The sequence below is a fragment of the Anguilla anguilla genome, chromosome 11 (genome assembly GCF_013347855.1).
Source record: "Anguilla anguilla isolate fAngAng1 chromosome 11, fAngAng1.pri, whole genome shotgun sequence".
NCBI lineage: Eukaryota > Metazoa > Chordata > Actinopteri > Anguilliformes > Anguillidae > Anguilla > Anguilla anguilla.
This window is the reverse complement of record NC_049211.1, coordinates 18,507,800-18,531,319: the sequence shown is the minus strand read 5'-3', so window position 1 is coordinate 18,531,319 and position 23,520 is coordinate 18,507,800. Positions and strand designations below refer to the sequence as shown.

The 23,520-nt window shown below is 42.6% G+C and overlaps 1 protein-coding gene across 3 annotated transcripts; it reads left to right on the top strand.

Annotated features, from left to right (window-relative positions):
• Window positions 1-1,461: 1,461 nt before the first annotated feature.
• On the top strand, window positions 1,462-23,494 carry LOC118207279 (G-protein coupled receptor 22). Of its 3 annotated transcripts, XM_035380673.1 has the most exons (3): window positions 1,462-1,859; window positions 4,878-4,988; window positions 20,805-23,494. In XM_035380673.1, the coding sequence occupies exon 3, from the start codon at window positions 20,935-20,937 to the stop codon at window positions 22,444-22,446; it is 1,512 nt and encodes a 503-aa protein (XP_035236564.1). In that variant the 5' UTR covers window positions 1,462-1,859; window positions 4,878-4,988; window positions 20,805-20,934; the 3' UTR covers window positions 22,447-23,494. The 3 variants fall into 3 exon arrangements, with proteins under 3 accessions (XP_035236564.1, XP_035236563.1, XP_035236565.1); XM_035380672.1 differs by lacking the exon at window positions 4,878-4,988; XM_035380674.1 differs by lacking the exons at window positions 1,462-1,859; window positions 4,878-4,988 and adding an exon at window positions 6,755-7,634.
• The last annotated feature ends 26 nt before the right edge of the window (window positions 23,495-23,520 follow it).

Below are 23,520 nucleotides of genomic sequence, written 5' to 3'. Positions count from 1 at the left end.
CACAGAGGGACCCTCCAGAGCCAATAAAGGCATGTATCAGTTTGAGAGGAGCAGGTAAAGCTGTTCAGAGCAGAGCTGGCCACAGTCATGTGTGGCCAGAACAAGCCCTAGGCCAAAAAAGGTTTTTTATTATTTTATTTTTATTATTTTGTACGTTGAAGCACAACAAAATTGTTGTTGAGGGCCACACAACCCTTGGCCCGGTGCTAGTTGACAGGTAATTTTGGTTTCAGAGAAGATTGACAAGGGGAGCTTTGAGGAGTTGTGAGTAAGGTGCTATGGGCAAGAGAAGAGCAGGTACTGATAGAAATAGGTCATGGAGACCACCCTGTTCTGCCTTCCAATTTTAGCATTTCAAATGCAGTCCCAGCATCTTTACTGCCACTCTTAACAAGCTTCCACTGCTGTCATATCCTACTGAGGATGCCGAGACTTCAAGTGTGACATCCTGCTAGCTATCTCAGCTGGAGGTCCTGGCCAGCGAAGAGCCTTTCATTTAAGTCAATGCATGTGCATACAGGTGAAGTGGCTTTCTTCACTGTGTATGTTTATGTGCATTTCTTACATGTGCTTATCCTCCCTGACAAGGAATGTGTTCGCCTCTTAATCTTCCCCACAGTGTGAATGTGTGTTCGCTTGTGAGTCTGTGGCCCTGACTCTAGTGTGTGGATTTTGTCAAGGTCATCCCAGTAGTTATTAAATGCAGACATAGCCATTTTCCTCTCTGCCCTTCATGTCTGTATGTATACCTATTTGACACGCAATTTGTCTCAGACATCCTCTCTGACCTATTACATATCTTTCTGCTTCATTCTTAATCATTTTCCCTCACTTTCTACCCCTCCCTGTTCACCCAATCAACCTCCAACAAACTTGGTTATACATCTATTTGCTCTCTCTCTCTCTCTCTCTCTGTGTGTGCTCTGCATATAATGTTATATCTCATTTAAGATATATGTAAATAAAGCCTGGATACATTACCTACTTTTACTATATCTGTCTGCAGATTTGTACATTGGTACATCTATAAAGTTGAGAGATTGCATAGAGTTTCTGAGTTACCGCGCAGCCTATGGTGTTGTCAGCATACGTGCATTTATTAAGACGGATGCAGTGCACCATGAGCCAGATCTACGCTCTGCGCATGGACAGCCGTGGGCAATCCTGGAAACTGCATTGAAACGGCTTTTTTATTGTAATATATTTTTGAATTTTAGTCTATTTCCCCAAAATAAACATGAAATGTGCCCTTATACATAACGTGTTCAAGTACGTGTACGTTAATTTAAAGCAAGTATCAGATATGAAATTAGAAAGAAGGGAGACCTTGAGGGGTTTTGTCGTCCTTGTATCGCGAATACCTCCAATCCTTTAGATTTCCTCCTCCTACTCAAACACTCAATTTCCTCTCGTGCAACGCCCCCACCTCCGTTGCCTGCAGATAGTTCTCGTATTGGACGAGGCAAGGAGCGCCTATTTTCCCTTCACTTGACAGCGCGGGTACCCACTGCATTGCTTGTGTTGTGAGCAATGCGTGTGGGATACCTCACTCATTGTAAATTCTTTATGACATGTGAGACAGTGGTCACCGCTCTTTGCAAATTCCAGAATTACAATACGTTTAAACACAGCAAGACCCACAGTACTGCTGTTATTCATTATTTTGCATATTATTGTGAAGGTTCTTCTTACCCCCCTGCCGAATATATGACAAAACATTGGCGTATTTATTCCGGTCACGGTTCCCGCGGACAGGAGCCTGTCCTGAAAATCACTGTAGTGAATCGGGTAGCGGAGAATCAGCAAGCGGACACCTGCAGTAGAATGTAGCGGGAATTCCCTGTTTTTGTCGAGAGGAGGTGAGTTTCACAACGACTTACTCAGTATATTAAAAAATACCATATACAATAGAGTGGTTAATTCTTTGTATGGAATGTTACTGAAACAATTACTGTCGGGATGTAATTACACTGGGTACATTGTGCTTAATTCCAATAGAACATAAACTGCTTTTTTCCGTGGTAATAGTTGATGTGCTATGGATCTTGCAAAGCGATGCTTTAATAGGCAATCTCCTGTAATGTCTAAAATAGTACTGTGAGAATACAGCATGTAAGGAGCACTGCAGAGTGTAGCATGTGAAGCATCGTTGTAAAGTGCATAGAGACATGAGGCTACGCTACTTTCACCTCAGAACTATGCAGATAACGGGCACAGCTACATCTGGAAATATAATGTTCCTAGTACCTTTGTTGGCTGATTATTATTATTGTTGTTGTTGTTGTTGTTGTTATTATATTAATATTAATAATAATAATAATAATAAAATAATAATAATAATAATAATAGTAACCGAATGTGTATCATTAACCTGTGCAGTGCCAAGATGCATCAAGTTGTTACACATTTGCTGTTAAGACTTGTGACTTAAATTAAAGGTCCTATTTTGTGGTTAAAATGGATAAAGACACAGTATAGACTGTTGCCCTGTTCCTGATCTTGGCAGAAACTTTACTGAGAGAAGGTAGCTTTGCTTGGGATCTCTTGGGGACCAGCTTGGAAAATATATTCTCATAAAACCACAACAACAATGCAGCAGCTGCCTCTGTGTGCATGAGGGGGGGGGGGGATTGAGAAAATATTTTGTGGAATTAGTTTCATGCTTTCTACTACCCTACATATGTAGCTTGTCTCTGTTGGTTCCATGTTGGCTTCTCCTGTTAGAAGCTCTGTGATGCAAAAAAAGTATTACCCAGTATTTGAGGACTGAATTTAGAATGCAATTGTGTTCCTACTTGGCGATCACACCTGTCTTGTTGTATTAAGTAATCAATCAGATTGTAGTTTGTGATTGTGCCTTTGGAGTGAATCTGCAACAGAGCACTTCAGTGGTGACAGTAAGGTCAAAAGTAAGGTCATGGCTGGTTCTCAGCTGGCTCAGATGACATGGCTGTGAAAATGGAGCTTTTAACCTGGACTGCACTTTTCTTTCTGGAAAGAGGTGGCAGAAAATGAGAGCATGTGTAATATAAAAACAGCAGAAGGGGCAAAATTGAGGAGATGGAAGAAATGCACAAGATCATGGAGAAATTGCAGAGGGATTGGAGGCAGGTGTGGGAGTGTGGGTAGAGGAAGTGGAGAAGAGATGACCATGACAGAATGAAAACTCAATAAAATCTGAAGCATTACGAAAGAGCTTGGATCCAGTCCTGTTTCTCTGAGGGCTGGAGTGTATGCAGGTCTTTCTGTTGAGAGGTCCTACAGAGCTTTCCAAAATAGCCATTCCTTTCAGTAAACTCTTGCATCTGCTTTTTTCGTCAGCGCGGATCAACAAGAATGAGATGAATGACATTAATTGTGGACTAATTGCCTACTAGTGCAGTGCAACTTCATCATTTATCTAAGTACAGTATCTTCGGATTCAGCTCTGTAATTTGTCCACAGCCAGGAAACAGATGACTCAAACATCCCAGACATTAGAGTCAATCACTTTTCTGTCTGCCTTTGAAAATGACAGAAAACTCAAATCATATTATTAATATCATGCTTGCAAGCCATGAATCGGCCACATGCTTCATTCAGTTCCATGCAGCATTTTATCAGAAGAAGCATCCATATTATTAGGCTATGTTGGTGTTTCATTTTTCAGTGGTATTATATTTAACATAACATAACATAACATAACATAACATAACATAACATAACATAACATAACATAACATAACATAACATTATTGACAATTAGAGGCCATTCAGCCCAACAATGCTCACCGTTTTCCTACCACTAAAGGGTACATTGTGCTTATTGTTTATCTACAAAGTACATGTAGATAGTATCTAGCGCAATGTCAAGCCTGGTTTTGAAAACCCCCATAGAGTTTCTGCCTCTACGACATGACCTGGCAATATATTGCACACAGTGACCAATCTCTGTGTGAAGAAATACACAACATTTCCAAAAGTATGTAGACACCTGAACATTACACCCATATGTACTTGTTGAACCTCTCATTCCAAAACTGTGGGCATTAATATGGAGTTTGACCCGCCCTTTGCTGTTGCTCCACTCTTCTGGGAAGGCTTTCCAGTAGATTTTGGAACATGGCTGTGGGGATTTGCTTCCATTCAGCCACAAGAGCATTAGTGAGATTGGGCACTGCTGTTGGGCATACAGCCTGACTCACAGTCAGTCACATCACTTCAGAGAACGTGTTTCCATTGATTCTGAGTCCAATAGAGTTGTGCATTACACAACTCCAGCTTGGGAATCTTAGGCTTGTGTACGGCTACTCGGCCATAAAAACCCATTTCCTGAAGCTCTTGACAAACAGTTCTTGTGCCGACATTGTTTCCAGAGGTAGTTTGGATCTCTGTAGTGAGTGTTGCAACTGAGGACAGATGATTTTTACGCACTACATGCTTCAGCATTTGGCGGTCCCATTCTCTGAGCTTGTGTAGCTCCCCGCTTCACAATAACAGCACTTACAGTTGGCTGAGCAGCTCTAGCAGGGCAGACATGTGATGAAATAACTTTTTGGAAAGGTGGCATCCTATGACAGAGCCACATTGAAAGTCAGTGAGCTCTACAGTACAACCCATTCTACTGCCAATGTCAATGGAGATTGTATGCTTGATTTTATGCACCTGTTAGGAATGAGTGTGGCAGTAAATAGCTGAAACCACTAGTAGGGGTGTCCACATACTATTGAAAATGTAGTTTTCTTATTAACATATTTATTTTATTGAGATAACTGTTATGGCAATCATTGTAAGCTTACACACTATAGGCAAAATCAATGACAAGATCCCAAATCTGAATCTCGTATCATGTCAGCTTTAAATTCAATTCATTTTCATTTGTATTGCGCTTTTTACAGAGAACTGCCACAAAGACGCTTTACAGAGTAGCAAACAGAGCAAACACCTGGCCTGAACGCCCAAATGTAGGGGGTCAACTGAGACAGAAAGATGTTTTCAAGCCAAGACAAGTAAGACATGTTAAATCTGATATTGATTTTAAGACTTCATGGCCTATAATGCATTTCATACACTCCTTTTTGTTAAGCACCTGTACCATTGTGTATCACTCAACCTGCTTCCCCTTACTGTCCTGCACTCTGCTGTAATCACACCCTCCTCTTCATCCTGCACACTGCTCTCTTCACATTTTACTCATCATTCTTTCATCCCTTTCCTGTTCTACCTCCGTTTTCTTCATTTTCTGTCTTCCCTCATGTTTCACTCTCTTGACTGCCCCCCCCTCCCCACATAGATCCTGTTCCTTGGGATTGTGTGTGTCTGTGAGATAAGAATCAATGCTCGTCCATTACCCCTAATTGTGGAAGAGCTGCAGTGGTGTGACAGTGTTCTGAGGACAGTAGGTGTGATGATCATTGGTTTGTTGAGGGAAGGAATAGGATGTGTGTTGCTAAGGGAAGGAGGAACTCTGCTAAATGGAAAAGGGGTTCTGCTGAGTTGCCCTGGGGAAAAGGGGCTCCAATGTTACTCACAGAAATGACCACAGCAGTCTCGCTACAGCCGAAGCCACGCAGGCTTATTAGGAGCCAATTACTGACCCAGCAGAAACACTCATGCAGATGTATGGTACAGTATGGGACCAACACAGCTTGATGGATGTGTGACATTTGAGATTCTGTGTGGGGCTGCCATGGCGCTTTAGGGTGAAATAGAATTACTTTTAAAAAGCTGAGGTGAGTATATTCACATTTTTTCTCTCAGTTTACAAACCTGAAAATTATAATGTTGCTGTCTACAACCAGAAAGCTGGTCAAAATAGATAGTGGTCAAAAATGTCTAAACACTAATTTTAAGTCACTTAATAAGGCGTTGGGCCACTCATTTTTATCAGAAAGGCTTATAAGTCAATAAATTCATGTCTTGTTGAAAGAGGTGGAGAATACTGTCTCATATGTCATTCCAGAATCTCCCATAAATGCTTGATTGGATTCAGATTTGCTGCCTGAGAAGGCCACGGCATATGGATAACATCATTGTCATCCTGATCAAACCGTTGGGTGATTGCACTCAGAATCATTACGTAGTGATTAGCATTGACCTTGCCTTCTATGGGGATGAGTGTACCCATGCCAAGAAAATGCCATTTTTCTGGCATGGTGTGGCTGCCCTTGTCACCTTACAAGTTTATGGATGTTGACTCAATGGTGGGTCATTCCATTTGAATATACAGCCACTTAAAGGAATAGCTGCTTACATGAATGCGAGATAGCCAGGGCTATTCTAGTTCTGCAATCCAGAAATATACTGACTTTATAATTGTAATGACGTAACTATCTGTCTCATCAGCTCTTATCATCAACTCTACTTCATCTCTTCAAATCAACTGACAAACACCACAAAATTCAATTGACAGACACTACCAAATTAATTCAATAATTAATTTAATTTAAAAAAAAGCAAAAATACAAGAGAGCAATCAATATAAGAGAGCAATCAGAAAGCAATCACATATATCAAGTATAACATGGGTACACATATACAATTTCTTATTTTTTATATATCAGTAATTCCAGTGGCCATCCACACTTGTTTCATTTCCAAAATCAGCAACAAAGCTAAAGTTAAACAGTCATGCGAGTAAACATTTTAATTCTGCAGGTGGCTTGCCTGATTTGAGATTAACATTAATATGTGTTTCAATTATTTTCAATCACGTGTCTTCTATTTTTGAATTCTCAAAAGTGATTGTCTACCATTTCAATTGCAGGATCCTCTCTGAAATCAGGAGAGCTCAGACTTGCAGACTAAAATTGTCCTCTGAATTGACTGCAGTGAGATTCCCTTTTTCTCCTGAAGTCCGCCTGCTAAGCTGTGCATCTACACTGCTTACACAGCTTGCACAAGCAGACTGATTGATCAGGATGCACTAATGTTTGATGAAGCCGAGTATCACGGAAATCCCTACCATTGGTGATGCTGTCGCCAAAAATATATTTCCCCCTTAGGCCCCCAGAAGGGCCTTAATAGTAGGGTAATTAAAACGATGACTTCACAGCACAATAATTTATATGAGAGCAGCTGTTTATTTAGTAGATCAATACATGAGACCTGTCAATGGTAACTATTGATGGTGTTGACAATTATAACTCCTCAATGGCTGTTGTTAATTGAGATTTCTTTCAGTTAAGTGTCAAATACAAAAATTTAACTGTGACAATTTTCAGGGGGCGGGGAGGAGGGGGGTGTCTGTTTGAAATTGTCCATATTAAACTCACAACCCAATTACACAAGCCATATTATGTATGTTGCAGTTGAATTTACAATATAAAAGGCATTCATTAGTTGTGGCACAGTGATGCTATTGTTAAGCATTGGTACGGAGAATATTTTTGAATGATTTAAAGATTTGATTCTAGTTGGGGACGCTCTAATCATTATCAATGAGCACCAATAATTAACAGGCAACTCCTGGTTGAAATGCAAAATTTTGATTTAGTAGGACTTCTTGTGACTATTTGTAATCCAGTTTCTTTGTTGAGGGGCAACTGGAACCCAGGAAGTCGAGTCATCAAAGAGTCATGAGAGTGTGGATTCCTTACTGCACAGATTGCACTTTGCAGCAGAATGTGTTATCAAATCCGCCTTCTTGGGAAAGGGTAAGCACTCAAATGCCTCTGTTTAACTCAGGTTTCTCACTAGCTCAGGTATTTGTATTCCTAGCACAAACAGAATCGCATTCAATGGCTGTGGATGAAAGCTCCCTAAGGTCCTGCATTTCATGTCTCACTGTGGGAGTGAAATGAGTTCTGAAGATTCATCCATAGCACCTTCCCTTGCTCCACAACACAACAGCCCTGTGATAGGCTGTTTACTGTTTACTGTGTTCACAATTCGGAAATTCAGAAATTCTGTGCCAAAAAGGTTTTTATCGTGAGGGAATGAAAATATTTAACGAGTTGACTGAAAGATGGTTTTCCATTCACATCTGGGACTGTCTATACAGGGCTCCATATTTCTGTGTGGTTCCTTGGGGAGTATTTTTTGTGTTACCACTGCAAAAGCCTACCTTTTTCATTGGCACAGGTTTCAAGTAGGCCCTGAATACATCAACATACCAAAGTATTTGTGTTATGCAGATTGTGTTAATCCAACCTTCACTGTCCATTTTCAGAAACTGATGCCATAAATTCCAATTCTTAAAAAATAACGAGATTGTAGTTGTGATAGGGACACAAATTCCATATTGATTCTACAGTGGTTTCTAGTACTCTTGAAATGTGTACAATAGAATACAAAGTAGAAATTTTGTTGACATTTTCACAAACGGTATCAGTGTAGAATTCATAACTTGGCATTCATTTCACGGTTGTAATCCGTCTACAGATTTTTGTATGTGATTATTGAACTCAAATTGTTAGCTTAGATAGGATTATTATATTTTTTGTACCCTTGGGCAGAAGAAAAGGTCAAACCTTTTGTAAATCTGTTACATTAGAGCTCTTACCACTGCTCACTCTGCCAGCATGATAGCTTTTCTCACCACAGTGAGAGTGCAGTGTACGGTGCAGCGGCAGTATGGTTGCGGAACGTGACATTTTGTCCACACCGTGGAGCTGAAATCTTGAGCTGTGCTTTGTGGGAGGATGTATTGGAGGTTCAGCGTCCCACAGGGGATGCTCACGCTGAGGGAGGAGCCATCTGTATGTCACAGTAAAGAAGCGAAAGGATTGCTGGGCACAGTTTTGCACTAGTGGCAAATGGGGGCAACGGACGAAACCACAGGAGGCTCCAATTGTTGTCTTATAATGCGATGTGCTGCTCTGTGGACTCAGACGGACATGGCTTTGGGGCTTGCTGCGAGAATAGGCAAGTGAGAGATAGTGAGAGGAGAGGCAGGGGGAAGGAGTGATGGATGACTGGGAGGGAAGGAAGTGTAGATTGATGCAGAGATCAGTAATTGCTAGAGAAGAAGGGGGGAATGTTTCTCTGTCCGGGTTGCACTACCTCCATCCATCTCCATTCTGAACACATCCACCTCTCTCACTCCTCTCCAATCACAGTTACCATCATCTTGTCATCTCCCTCTCTTTTGCCATCACAGCAGTCATTTTTAATCTTCCTGCCTCTCACATCATTTTCTTTTTTGTTATTGTTTGCGTCTTCCATTTGAAGTGACTTTCTATGATTTTTGTGCTTTACAGAGTTCTTGCCCCCGCCCCCACATGTTTTGGGGTAGTAATTTGGCAGAAAGGCAATCAAAGGACAAGGAAAGTATTGTAGTACCATATATGCAATAGTGTGTGCATTTCCTATGTGGGCATTTGTATAAGTGCATTTTGGCTCATTAGGCACTGTAGAATTGTGGGTTAAAAACCTGAACCAGTAATAAGCGATAAGTGTCGTAGGAGGTGGCAGTGAAGCGAAAAGAAAAAAAAAACTAAACCTAGCTTGTCCAACCTTCTTCAATAAACCTATTTCAAAACATAATCCAAATGAGAATCAAAGTCTGTAACATGTACTTTACAGTCTGTGTTCTTCTATGCTCCATATGAAGGGAGGAGACAGGGGAGGTTGTGACATATGGCAGTAATCGAGTGTTGGGACAGTGGCTTCTATACACACCTACCCATAAACAAGATCGAGCAACATAGAAGAGGAGCACTCATTGCTTGACTTCACTTTTTGATGCGCTGTCATCACCTTCCATCCCACCATCAATATAAGGCTTGACCAGTAGCCCCAATACAGAAACAAACAGTCATGACCAAAACATTAGAAGATCAAGCTTAATGGATGTCAATGGCATTATATGATTTTTTGACAAATTAAACAAGTAGCCAGTTGATCAATTCCATATGGGCTGAAAAAGCTTCTTCTTGTGATACATTTGGCAATTGTATTGCACCTACTCCTGAGGTTGTTCCTCATCATGTGGTCTTGTTTTTGTATTGCCCCTTGTTGCCGTTGCAGTGGGCAGGTTGGCAGCCTCTTACTTGGAAGGCCTGGTTTAAATCAAGTGAAAACGTCACCTCTTGACCGAGCATGCGTAGTGACAGTCTGATTGGAGTGTTGGTTGGTCAGGTAATAACTGCTCCCAGCTGCTTCTGGGAACTGGAGTGCTGGCAGTGCGGCCACTTTTCTCTTAAGTCCGTGAGTATCCTACAATATTCATAAACCATTTATATTTTTAGTCCTTTTAGTACATAAGGATGACAGATGGTCCCATAAAACTATGACTTTGCTAGAACTGAAAGGCTATTCGGTTATAAGAATTCTGGACACAAGAATTTGTAAGAGGCATTTTGTGTTTGACTGGTTGACAATAATGGCACACCATGTGAGGCCAGTGATTGTTTTTTCTTTTCTTCCTGTCCAGAGCTGGCCAGCTGCCAGATTTGTGTTGCACCTGCTACGAAAGCTTCTGAATTAATTCAAGGGGGAAATTAAGGCTTTGATCGATTGTTTCAGTGCAGACATTAGTAGTATCCCGGCCGGCCATGAATCAGCACTCCACACACCCCTACACTCCTTCCTTTCATTCCCACCTATTGTTCTTTTACTCTTTTCCCACTGTTACTAAATCAATGTCAAAGATGCCTGGCTCGCATGACCCTATGAAGTGCTGTACTGGCAGAGCTGTAATAGTGGCAATGAAATTTAAACGTGACAACAGCAACAACAATAATGGACAACTAATCCAGAGTTTGTCAAAAAGGGGTCCCAGCAGGGCATGAATGAGACCCTACTTGCAGTATGAATATACCTGAATATAGTCACATGTTCAGTGAAACCTTAACTAATATTTAAATTTGAATTTCACTTTATAACACTTCTGCTTTTCATGACTGATATTGTCCTTCTAATGAATGTGTCGCCCTTCATTTTTCGTTTAGTTATTTCATTATGTTAATATTTTACGCTGTTTTGATGTTTTCCTTTACTAATGCAGGAAGTAGACTCAGGCAGTTTAGTGTCAAACTCGAGGATGCATATCATTGCGCAACTTCTGATGTGGGCGTACCTGCAGACAATAACATTAGGTTGGTTGTAGAAATAGTGTTGTATGACTACTAGCTAGCGAAACCAAAAATGTCTGAGGACGAAAGAGATTTCATTTTTGATCATGGGATTGTTGCGCCCTATCGATTCGAGTCGGAATACACAGAAGAAGAGCTGGCTGATTTGCAGACTGATTGTGCGAGAGTGAGAGCGAGTCAGGAGCGGGCCGAGATTGAGGAACCACAGGCTATTCCCAGGACAAACGGCAACTGGTGGTAGATATCCTATGTATCACAGACAGATGCGATAGCGTTAGCCAGCTTAGCCAGCATAGTACCTACCTTGAGCGGGTTGACCAACGATGGGAAAACGGTGGGTACAGCTCCAGGCTTCAGGCGATCGCCTTGGTAGTCGGTGCCTTCAAAGTGGTCGCTGCATACCCTTAGTCCTTGTTTGCGAACTTCTTCAGCTGTTATGTTGGGGTGTCTGTTTACATCCAGCCATGTCTGGCACAAAGTTGCATTGCGTGGAAAACTATGAAAATGTGCTTTCAAGGCAAGTTTAACGGGGGCATTATAACAACTGGGTACAATGCTCCTCATTATTACACTGATATCACTAGCAGACGTTAGTTTGTTCGATTTCAACGCTAAGTTAACAGAATGTTTTGCTTCGCTTCTTCTTGATTTTGCTGCAAAACAAAATCGAAGAAGAAGAAAAAACCGGAAACTGTACTACTATGTGGACTTGCGCTAAAAAAAAATAGGATTTTGTTTCTAACGTTAGACATTTAAATTGAAATAACTAATCGAAAAACGAAGGGCGACACATTCATTAGAATGACAATATCAGTCATGAGACGCAGAAGTGTTATAAAGTGAAGTTCCCCTTTAACTTATGATTAACTGTTTTATCCAAAAAATTGTTAAATATGCTACAAGTAACACATCTAACATTTAAAAAAATGGAACATAGCACTAATTAACACATTCAAATTCTTTTCAGGTAGTTTTTTAATATTTCTACCAAGACTGACTGACAAAAATGTTTGAACCTGAGATGCATAGATTATTTGTTATTTTTCTCAAATAGCACTCCTTCTTGGTGTTCATACTTGACCATCAGCTCCGGCAAATGGATTAAAACCTTCTGTTTGTTACTCATCCACAGGATGATGGTTTATGGCTCATTTATGTCATGCTAATGGCAGTTATTTATGATGAAAGAGAATGAGTGGCTGCCTCCACCCACCCTGTGCTGCAGAGAGTGGCTCTCAGCAGGTATGACGCTTGTATTTGACTTGTGGCTGTTTATCAGTTGTGGCCCTGAAACTGGTGAGTGTTAGGTGTTAATGGATTACACTGCCTCAGCAGCTGAGGCAGACTAATCCAGGGCATTTTCCAGGATGTAGCTCTTGGGTTTACTGGGCCTTATATTGCCTTTTTTCTTCCCTTCTCTTTCCCTTCTACCTTTAGCAGATAGTCTACCAAGCTGGGGGCTGGAAGGGGATTCTCCATGCATTTTGACATGGACTTCAGTATTGTGCAGATACGTTAGGGAGGTTATGAATTGTATGATGATGCATCTTCATTAATCATACTCTCTCCCCCTGGTCAGCGGAAGCAATTACCTGGGGTCACAGGACTCTCTAATGATCCATTTCTCTAACGAGGGAGTTAATTAGTGCAGGAGCTGCATGTGGGGCAGGTGCACCTGTGGTTCACACCAAAGCAGGCCCTGGTGCATCTGTCATCAGTTGCTGTTAGGTCTGCAATAGGAACTGTCTGCAGGAAGAAGGTCTGATCTACCATCACTGAGCCCCCAGAGCTCATCCAGGAGTTTACACTAACTACCGCTCTTGAACAGGTATCACTGTGAATCAACAAGGTCAAAATATGTTTATTAAATTCTTTCACTCTCTTTCCCCATAATGGTGAGATATATTTCTCCATATGGATAAAGCGAGAGATTTGTGTTTCATTTTCTCCATATCTCTCTCGCTCTTTTTCTCTCTCTCTCTCTCTCTCATACACACACACAGACGCATAAACTCAAACGTGATGTGAGTTTTTGTTTATTGTGATTTGGTGTGCATGTGTGAGTGTTGGGGGTATAAGAGGTGGGTGTATGAGTCACTCTAACAAACAAGTCTATATATGGTATTTATTCCTGTCACTTTAACTGTACCAGATTGATTGCTTGTTATTCACCACAGAAATCAACAGTGTAAATTAGTGTAATAGACAGAGACAGATACATTTTATATTTAGTATCTTCTCACAAATATCTTCTCATATGAACAAGGAGCATTTTTCAAAAGGTTGAGTAAGGGTCAAATTAGATTATTCATGCAAAGTTAGTCCTCTGAGCCCATATTCTGGTAATGCCTAATTTCATTTTGCTATCATTTATCATTCATTATCATTACTTGTTGATTTCCATTTGTCTCTGTGGGGCAATTTACAGTGTAGCAGCGCTCATTTGAAATATGAGGGTGACGTCACCCCCTGGAGTCAAGATAAGAGGTTGACTGGTGCCTTTTGTAAGGGCCATGAGTCTTTCATGCAGCAAATGAATTATGTTTCCTGTTAAGAGCCATGATGTTGTGAAGCTAGTACCTTCAATTCTTACTCAGACAACACATACAGCTGGACTGGATCAATTTTTGCCTGTCTGTTTGAGTTCGCAATACACAGAAAACTGTGAACCCCCCAGTCTGACACTGTCCCCCAGTTGTGAAGTTAAACCTTGCTGTTTTTTCTGTCTTTTTGCAAAGTCACATTATTCACAACCAGGCTGTGGGGCACTGACTTCACACGCATGCACACACTCAGGCACGCACACAAAACACGCACGCACACATTCTCGCACAGATGTTTCAGATGCGCCTGGAAATCCAATGCGAGTTGGCAGTTCAAACCAGCTCACTCTCACAGGCAGCAGTTATGTCACAATGCATTCCCCAATGAGAGACCTGGGATAAACAACACAGTTAGCTTTCAGTGGTTTCCTTGTCAAATTTTCCCGACTATCCATTTCAGACACAAGACCAGGGGGCAATTTTGTGTTTACATACCAATAGCATCTAGACAGATGTGCAACAAGGCTGGGTTGGTATGCAGCGCTTTTTTAGTTTTACCAAAAAACAGCCTTTGTCTGTAAGTCTAGAAGGAAAAAGTGATTTTTGCTGACTACCTCTTTAGGTAGTCTGACCAGGATCTCTCCTGCTGTGCTCAGCACTGGCATGAATGATCTTTCTTAAGGGGGGGAGGCTGTTGGCAGGGAAGAGGCTTTTATATCAATGGTGTCCCAAGTGTAATTTTGAGCTCAGTATAGATCTGAATTATACCCTGTATATATTATGATATTGAACAGGTCTGGGATTTAAAATGACATTTCCACTGATGGAGTTGCTCATTGAATCACACGACGCGTTGCTTATGGTAATGAGATGCATGCTTTATTGAACTTAATGGGGCAGTGGCCTTTTCACAATAGGTCAATGTTTTTATCCAGCTTTTGCATAGTTAGTATGACCACTATCTTGCATTTTCAGGATGATCACATTTTTTATGGAGGAAATATGGCACATCATTTATTTAAACAATTATTATATGATGCCAGTTCCATACTTTTATATGTGCAAATGAGATTTAACATATTTACTTCTGGAAAATATTATATATTTTAGATAAATATATTTTTTGTACATTTAAAAAAAATGTTTCTATATATTTTAATTATTTAAGTTTTATTACTTCTTCAGTAAATCAGCTACAGCCTGAACGCATTTTGTGAAATACATCAGATGAACAGTGTCACTGAAAAATGAAGGTGTAGTTACATGTTATTTTAAAGGCTATTCTATAAAATACAAAATTTTCGAAGGTGACATCATAAAAATGTGTTGCCGTGAATAACCACTGTCCAGGCCCTGCGCCACTCACATCAGCAAGCCGTTGAGCGGCAAGCTGATCATTGCATACTGTAAAGCAATCTTTTGGATACATGACTGAGCATCTACATCCCGGCTCTGCACAAGCCTGTCCTAAACCTCTGATGACCACATCGCCAGTGGGCACCCTCGTGTGAACTGGGATCGGAGCAGATGACGAATGTTCTGCTTTTTGCCGTGACCTCTTTGCTCCCCTGTCTCAACCATGGTGACAGACAAATGTTGTGTTACACTAGCTCGGCCACTGCCTTTCAGGTCTGTCTGTTATTTGTAGTCTCGTGTGTGAGAACGGATCGTTTATTATTGTCTGTGGGTTACAGGCTGGCATGGTGCTCAGATGACGAAAACACATCTGAAAGCAAGTGAGTAAAGCTGAAAACCTGCTTTCAGCCCATAAAAATGATCCAGAATTGTTTTGATTCTGTTGTGAGAACATTCATCACAAATGGTATATCATGACAAGAGCTTTCTTAGTCTCCCTATCTCAAGATGAAGGACCCGCAGAAAGTTGTGTCTGAGTATCTCATATCATTGTGATGTCATCAGTAAGTTTATCAAGCTGGAGCTTAAGCTGATTAGTCTCTATGAATGACTAATCAGTTGATTGAGGGTATGTTTATAGGCAGGTGTGATCTGGCCTTTTGCACTGCATTAGGGTGCAGTACTAGGATTATCCTGCAGGAGCATGTTGCCTTGTGTGGCAGAGCATGGGAAACATTTTCTTGTTGACAAAGCGTGGCTCTTTTGGGACGCCTCAGAAAAAGACAGAGGAAGCAAGGGGATTTGAAGCACTTACAGGTGAGGCCGGGGTATGGATAAAGGCAAAGGAAATCAATAGAGACATTGCCTCATTTTCTGGCTCCCTGAGGTGGTGTGTTTACATCTTGAAAACAACATCAGTCACTCAAAAGTCTGTCATCATTCTGGGAATTCAGATTCCATTTCGGATTGGCTTCATTGGCATGGTGACACCAGTTGTTTTGTGAGAACCCATCAAGTGTGCATGGGAGAATCACTGTAGGCAGGAAGAGATGCACCACATTGACCTACCATTCTCCGACATTGCTTTTCCTATATACTGTTTTTTGTTTCTGTTCTTCCCTTTTTGTTTTCCATCTCTGTTATTGCAGCTGCTTTTCTGAGTAGCACTCAACAATTTGTCTGAGTTTCTGGGCATATCCCCTCTCCCACACTGACTCTGTCTCTCTCACTTCATCTTCTGTTTCAGGTCAACTTCCTCTTTTTCAGTCTTTAGTTTTTCCTTTGTTCTGAAAATATGTATTTCTGTATTTCTATATGTGTCCTGCTCTATCTCCCTCCATCTATGCCTCTCTCTCACTCACCTCATCACGCTCTTATTTCCACTCCCGCTCTTTCCCAATCCCCCTCTCTCTCTCTCTCTCTCTCTTTCTCTCTCTCATGCTCTCAGTGTAGTGAAGCGATCAGGCAGTCTGCTCACGAAGTATGCCAGCTGGAAATGTCTCTGTAATGAGCTGAGCACAGGACTGCAGCACTTAGCTCTCTTGCTCTGTCTCTCTCTCTCTCCCACCTTCCTTCCCTATGTTCTTCTTTCTCTTCATCCCTCTCTCCATCCATGTACCTCGTCCTCCCACACTCTGGCTCAGAATCTTTTCCCTTCCATCCCTTTCCCTCCCACTCTCTCTCTCTCTGTCCCTTCCCCCCCCCCCCTTTTTATACACATAATGAAAAAGAAACACTGCTATGTTTTCTCCCTGTCCATCTCTCTCACCATCCTCAAATCTATCTGTCATACAGTCTGCCATTGCATGGCTGTGTTTGATGAAAATAAAAGCTTTTTGGACATTGGCAATCAGTTGGATTCAGCTACTTGGGTGCTGATCTTACTTCCCTAAAGCATGAAATGAAACAAAGACTTTCATGGCTATGCGATGTAAGACTTCATGAATTTTAAATTCCATTCAGGATGGTTATCAAACACAGGCCATCATGTCAAGAATCACTGGAAAAATATAGTTTATGACTAAGTCTTGGGTCTGAACAGGCTCAGCACCCATGGTCAAAGCAGCTGACACTAGGTTAAACTCCAGACCAGTTGCCATGGTAACAACGAACAAAATTGTATCTTTGGCTGAATTTTTTTTTTTTTTAATGAAGTGGATTTGTCCATATGATATGATTTAATAACAGGAAGCAATCAGTGGCAGTCTTGTTTATGTTGTTACACTATTAATATGTTAAATAGTAATTGATGATAAAAAGCCAACTGAACCATGAATTCATGGTTGTACAGAGAAATTAAAATATGAATGTGCCTATACTTTAAGAAAAAAAAAAATTTGTCAACAATTTTAAAGATTACCAGCGTGTAATTACATTACATTACATTTATTTGGCAGACGCTTTTATCCAAAGTGACGTACAATAAGTGCATAATAATTACCCTACATATGCTGCTAATTAATGCCAGATTTAGTAAATAAAATATGGTGCAGCATAGTTCTGTTGTTTACTGCAAATGAGAGAAGGGGTGATGATATCAGCACAAATATTGGGTGTGATTTATGTTAGTAAAATACTATCATTATTCATTTGCCCTGATGTGGTCTGGGAGGCTGAATTAAAATTAGTCATACAGTATATCGCATATATCAGAGAAAATATCTCCAGTGTTTGAATTACGGGTGGAATTGGGGGGGGTCTGACCCCCTTAATTAAGACTTGGACCCCCCCCAAAAGAGGTAAAAACAACAGGTTGGGGGTGTCGAAACATTTATATATCCTTTTTTACCTGTAATCGTTAATATTACAATATATTTCCCGTCAGTGGCGTCACTAGGTTGGTCCCTGGTGATGCCACTGATGGGAAATATATTGTAATATTTACGATGAATGATTATTCTCTAAGCATGCAAAACACTCGTATTTTCACAGGCATTGCTAAGGGTGAAACATCTTACATTTATCAATGTGGAATTGTGCAGAGCTTTTCTAAGCCTATTTGCAGCTTCTCAGAATGCTAGTACAGCGATTGTTGCTTTTTCTGATTACATAAGGATAGCACTTGTATGAAACTGCACGAACCATAAAAAATCCTATTTTTTGGGGGGGTTTAAAAAACTGCATTTAACCATCCGTTAATTAATTTAACCATCTTGATGTTTATGTTCCTGTGGTCTGCATATGGTTAGGTAGCTGTTTTATACCAGACATCTTTGCTTGGTTGTAAGGCACTCGCTTACCCCCTAGTTCCAGCATGGTTGCGAAGGTGTTTGTGTACCTGCCATTCTCTCTGTTGTATAGATGCTGTTACAGTAGGTGCTCTGGCACAGTACTGTGCTTTAAGAGAGGAAGCATCTGTGTAATGATCCCATCATGTTCACAGACAGCTGGAGCACAATAAACACCTCACCTGCTGGTAGTGGAATATAGTTCATGAGAAGATAATATCCTCTCTATTGGACGAGGACTCGGTCCATAGGATTTCCTCTGAAGCATTTCTCCCTCTCAGGTGCAGTGTGGCAGTACATTTAATGGCTATGCTCAGTTTTAATGCTGATTGAAAGGCACCGTCGCGTTCACAGTAAATGTTTTGTGTGTCAAGCATAATAAAATGTGTTATCAGTTTATTGTCAAATTCTTTCGACTCATTTACTGTTTTATACTCCAGCAACTGAAGACTGGTGCTATTGATCCCATCTGTCTCACTTATGGTATGACATAAGGGCCTATAAAAATCTATAAAATATTGAAAGCTTAAGCTTGCATTTCATCTTAACCTTTTTGGCAGGGACATAACTCTTCTCTGTGGATTTATGATCATTGGTTCCATATTTGCTTGTTGCAAACGTCAATCCATCTCCATCCCTGTTTACATAGCTGCTTTTCCTCAGATATGACCTTTGACATGACCTTAAGCCCATTTTTCAAACTTGTATCTTTACTGGATGAATTTGCCATTCTTTAAAGCAAGCTTAAATATTTAATACCCATGGTACTGTATTTACCTGAATGGAAAACTGTCAGAAACACTATAATCTCCCTCTGGTTCTCTGCGTCCGATTTTATTTCTCCCACTGCTATTGCATTCATTTTCTGTTCTGAGCGAAATCCCAGAGTATTATCCAAGTTTTGCGTGCCCACCATTAAATTCCGAGTGAATCTATTTTGATGTATGTCATTGTTGTTGAGAGCATTCAGTCATGCTTCAGCTGTTGCTTGGCCCTGGTGTCTACCCTGACCCCCAAACTGTGTCCCTGAAATGACAGAGGGACCCCATGGGATGTGTGTGTGTGTGTGTGTGTGTGTGTGTGCACGTGCGCATGTGTTTGTGTGTGCATATGCCAGCATTAGGGAGAGAGAGAAAAAAAGAAAGAGAGAGAGCCTATCTTGGATTGGACACATGGATGTTTTCTCCATCCATCATCTATTACGTGTCATAGTAGGTGCTGCATAGGGTTCTATGAGCACTTTGCTTGCAGCCATAATGAAGGAAAATGACAGCAAAGAACAGCAAGTGAGACAAAGAGGTATACCGTGGAATGTGTGCAGTATGGAAATATTAAGGAAGAAAGGATAAAAAGAGAAATTAAATAGGTTTATGCCTTTATCTGCTTTCAAATATTTAATTTACCTCATTGTCTTCATTCCTGTGCAATTGTTAGATAATTTTACCCAATTAGTTATTTGTCTTTTTCATTTGTTCCTTCACAATTTAACTGCTCATTTACATAAGATTCAATCAGAAGGTATCAATACATGCAATATGAAGTTTAACCTAGAAATACGTTAACTGTTTCACTGTCAAGACAAACAATGCGATTCCCAGAGAAAAAATAAATGCATTTTGGATTATCTGACAATTGCTCTGTTACAGCAATGGGGTTTATGGTTGCAGAAGTCTGCCTATCTAATAATAGGTATAGTTCATGCTAGTTATTTGTGTATATGCTGATTGACCAGAGGGATTTGTGGGTGATGTGCCATATTTAAGTGAGCCAGTTTGTACCTAAGAATACTCTGTCCATGACTACACATACAGTGTGACTGTGATTATGAGTGTTCTGGTTTCTTTACAGGCGTTATAGTCTGATGTTCAATCAATCGATCATCAGCGTAAAGACTGTTAACGAAATCTGCATATGATTTACACTTCCTGTGTTGTAATGGTGCCGATAGGCTGATTCTGATAAATATGTAAAGCTACTGGGAAAACGGAGCACACCTGTCTGTTTTTGGGGCGCAGATAGGAAGGATTTGCATGTGAATATGCATATAGGTGTTTATAGATGTGTTTATGTGATTGTGGGTTTATGAACCAGTGACTCCCTGGTGGCTTGTTAGCAGCTGCAGGCTGGCTGCGGAGCTCCCATATGCTCTCTCCATAGAGGGAAAATTACCCCACCTCCTCCACGAGCGAGTAGCACTTCCACAGCTGCAAAAACACAGCCGGCCTCTGTGTACCTTCACTCACATCTGCGCCACTGTGGATAACACTGCAAAATACTGTCCTGTACCAGGCCTTCTGCACTCTGCTGTCCCATTGCACCACAATGCAAGTGTGACCTTTCAGCTGGCCCTGCAGCTCTGATAAGCCAATTCAGAAGATTATTAGTTTCAGGCATTATTCCACACTGTGATGACCACTGTGTGAAGAGACCTAATTGCTGGAGAGTGAATCAGTGCTTGAAAGCAGATTGTTGCTCTTGAAGCAGAAATTTGCAAACAGTATGTGATCTTTGTGAGTGATTCTGCACTCTGTGTGACATGTGTACCATTACTGACTGGCTCACTGTAACTGTCTCAACATTTTACGAACGACTCGGCCCTGTTTGTGTCAGCCAGTGCCCCTCTAAATCATTATGACCTGTCTTCGCTGTCTTCTATTTTACAGAAATCTGTCATCTTCATTTTCCTGTCTCATTGCCGCGGCCTGGGAGAAGAAGAGGGAGTGGCCTTTTGGGCGGGGCATGGGGTGGCGTGGCTGTAGGCCTTGCTATGTGTGAGGAGGCTCAGGTAAGGCCATGGAGACCGAAGGCTACAGCCACCTCCTGGAAACAAGCGATGGCATGGGGGGTGGAGAGGGCCTGGAAGGCCCGGGCGGGGCCGGTTCGGACACCGGGTGGTACCTGCCCTACCCCGTCAGCTTCCAGGTGTCCCTGACCAGCTTCCTCATGCTGGAGCTGGTGCTGGGCTTCAGCAGCAACCTGACCGTGCTGGTGCTCTACTGCGCCCAGTCCAACCTGGTCGACTCGGTCAGCAACATGGTGACGGTCAACCTGCACGTGCTGGACATCATCGTGTGTGTGCTGTGCCTGCCGCTGACCGTGGTGGTCATCCTGCTGCCGCTGGACGGCAACCTGGCGCTGCTGTGCTGCTTCCACGAGGCCTGCGTCACCTTCACCAGCATTGCCACCGCCGTCAACGTGCTGGTGATCAGCGTGGACCGCTACGACATCTCGGTGCGCCCAGCCAACCGGCTGCTGACCCCGCGGCGCGCGGCTCTGCTGCTGGCTGCCGTGTGGGCCGTGTCGCTGGCCGTCTTCTTCATCCCCTTCCTGGAGATGGAGTTCTTCACCGGGGCGGACGACGAGGTGGACGACCCCAACCTGGCACCCCTGTGGCAGAACAGGACGCTGCTGTGCGTGGGGGGGCAGGGGTACCACACGGAGCTCACCATGTACTACCACCTGCTCCTGCAGGTGCCCATCTTCTTCACCGCTGTGGTGGTCATGCTGTTCACCTACACCAAGATCCTGCAGGCCCTCAACATCCGCATTGGCTCCCATTTTAGGAGGAGTCAGCGGCTGAAGGGCTCATCCTGCAAGGGACGCCGCAAAAGGCGCAAGAGGAAGGGGTTAGTGGGGGGAGGAGGGGGCTCGTCCACACAGACCAGACACCTTTCCCAGCCCCCTCTCATTCCCTCTCCCACTCCAACCCCTACCTCACCACCTCCGCTCTCCTCAATTCCCCAGATCGCCTCTGATAGTGGAGCCACTCCTATCATCTCCCCTAGTGCTGCCCCTACTCCTGCACCCACTCCCTCTCCTGCTCCCGCCCCCGCCCCCGCCCACGCAACCATGGGCGTTCACGCCTCGGTGTCGGCCATCATCGCGCTGCGGCGGGCCGTGCGGCGGCACCGCGACCGGAGGGAGCGCCAGCGGCGCGTCTTCAAGATGTCGCTCATCATCATCTCCACCTTCCTGGGCTGCTGGGCGCCCATCTCCGTGGTGAACATCATGATCCTCAGCCTGGGCCCCAGCGACTGGCTGGTGAGGCTGCGGCTCTGCTTCCTGGCCCTGGCATACGGCACCACTATCTTCCACCCGCTGCTCTACGCCTTCACGCGGCAGAAGCTGCGCCGTGCGCTCCGGAGCAAGGTGAAGAAGCGGGTGGTGTCGCTGCTGCAGGTGGACCCGGTGCCCAGCGGCACCGTCATACACAACTCCTGGGTGGAGCCGCGGAAGGGCCGCCGCATGCGGCTGGAGGGCAGCGATGCCACTGACCGCTGCCTCACAGAAGCTGTGCGCGAGTGAGAGACCGAAGAGAGAGAAAGACTGAGGGGGCAGAGAGAGTGGAACAGAGGGAGAGAAAGAAAGAGAGTTAAGGGGGGAATAGTGTTTATGTTTGCGTGTGTGCTTTTATGTGTGTGTGTGAGTGTGTGTGTGTGTGTGTGTGTAATTTAAATCTTGGTGGTTTTAAGGAAATATAATCCTTCTGGCATTTGTGTAGACAAATGTATGAAACCAGGTATGTACAGGTGTTCTAATTAAGCCCTGCTCTCATAAAAGCCCTCCTTGTTTGTCACGATGATTATCACATCATAGCCACCTCTGTCCCATGGCCCTTATTTCATCATGATAACCATTTAACACACTATCATACACTGAGCGTGTGCACAGACATTCACACGCACACTAAGCTGGTAGGTCTTAGGTGCTCAGTCCTGGTTGTGAACAGCAAGTTTGTTGAACACAACTGGAGGCCTGGTGTTCTTGTGTCCAGTAATTACGACCTTCATTCAACCACTTGTCAGAGTACTGAGATAGTTTGTCATTTTGGTGGTTTTTACACTAGTTTTTCCCAGCCCAAGTGTCCATCTGTAAAAATACTCTCAAACACTTCAGTGTATGGTTGGATTTCTGTAGTGTGCAACCAAATATAAGAGAAAAGAACAATTAGTACAAAAACTGATTTGCACCCCCAGCAAATGCAAACAGCCTTCAAGAAAGCTGGACAACCTACAGAAGGACTCCAGTACCAGGACTTGGCACCTCTGCAAAGGACAACCATGATAAACATTGCATGGGTACCATTTTAAATAGTACCTGACAAATGCAGTCTGAGAAGCATGCAGAACTATCCATGATACCCTTATACAATATATAACCAGAAAACAATGTAGAAATTACTCATGCCTTAATTTCTTTTGAGCCTGTGATGAGTGACACGTGTTGGAGATGTGTGACAGGTATGTATGTGTACATGCTGCAATTGAGCATTAATGGGTCTGCGTGTGTATCAGTCTGCCGGTATTTGCTGAATATACCAAGACTGAACTGTCTCTGTCCATGATGAGCAAAGAATACTTCTTTTACTGAGGTGTTATG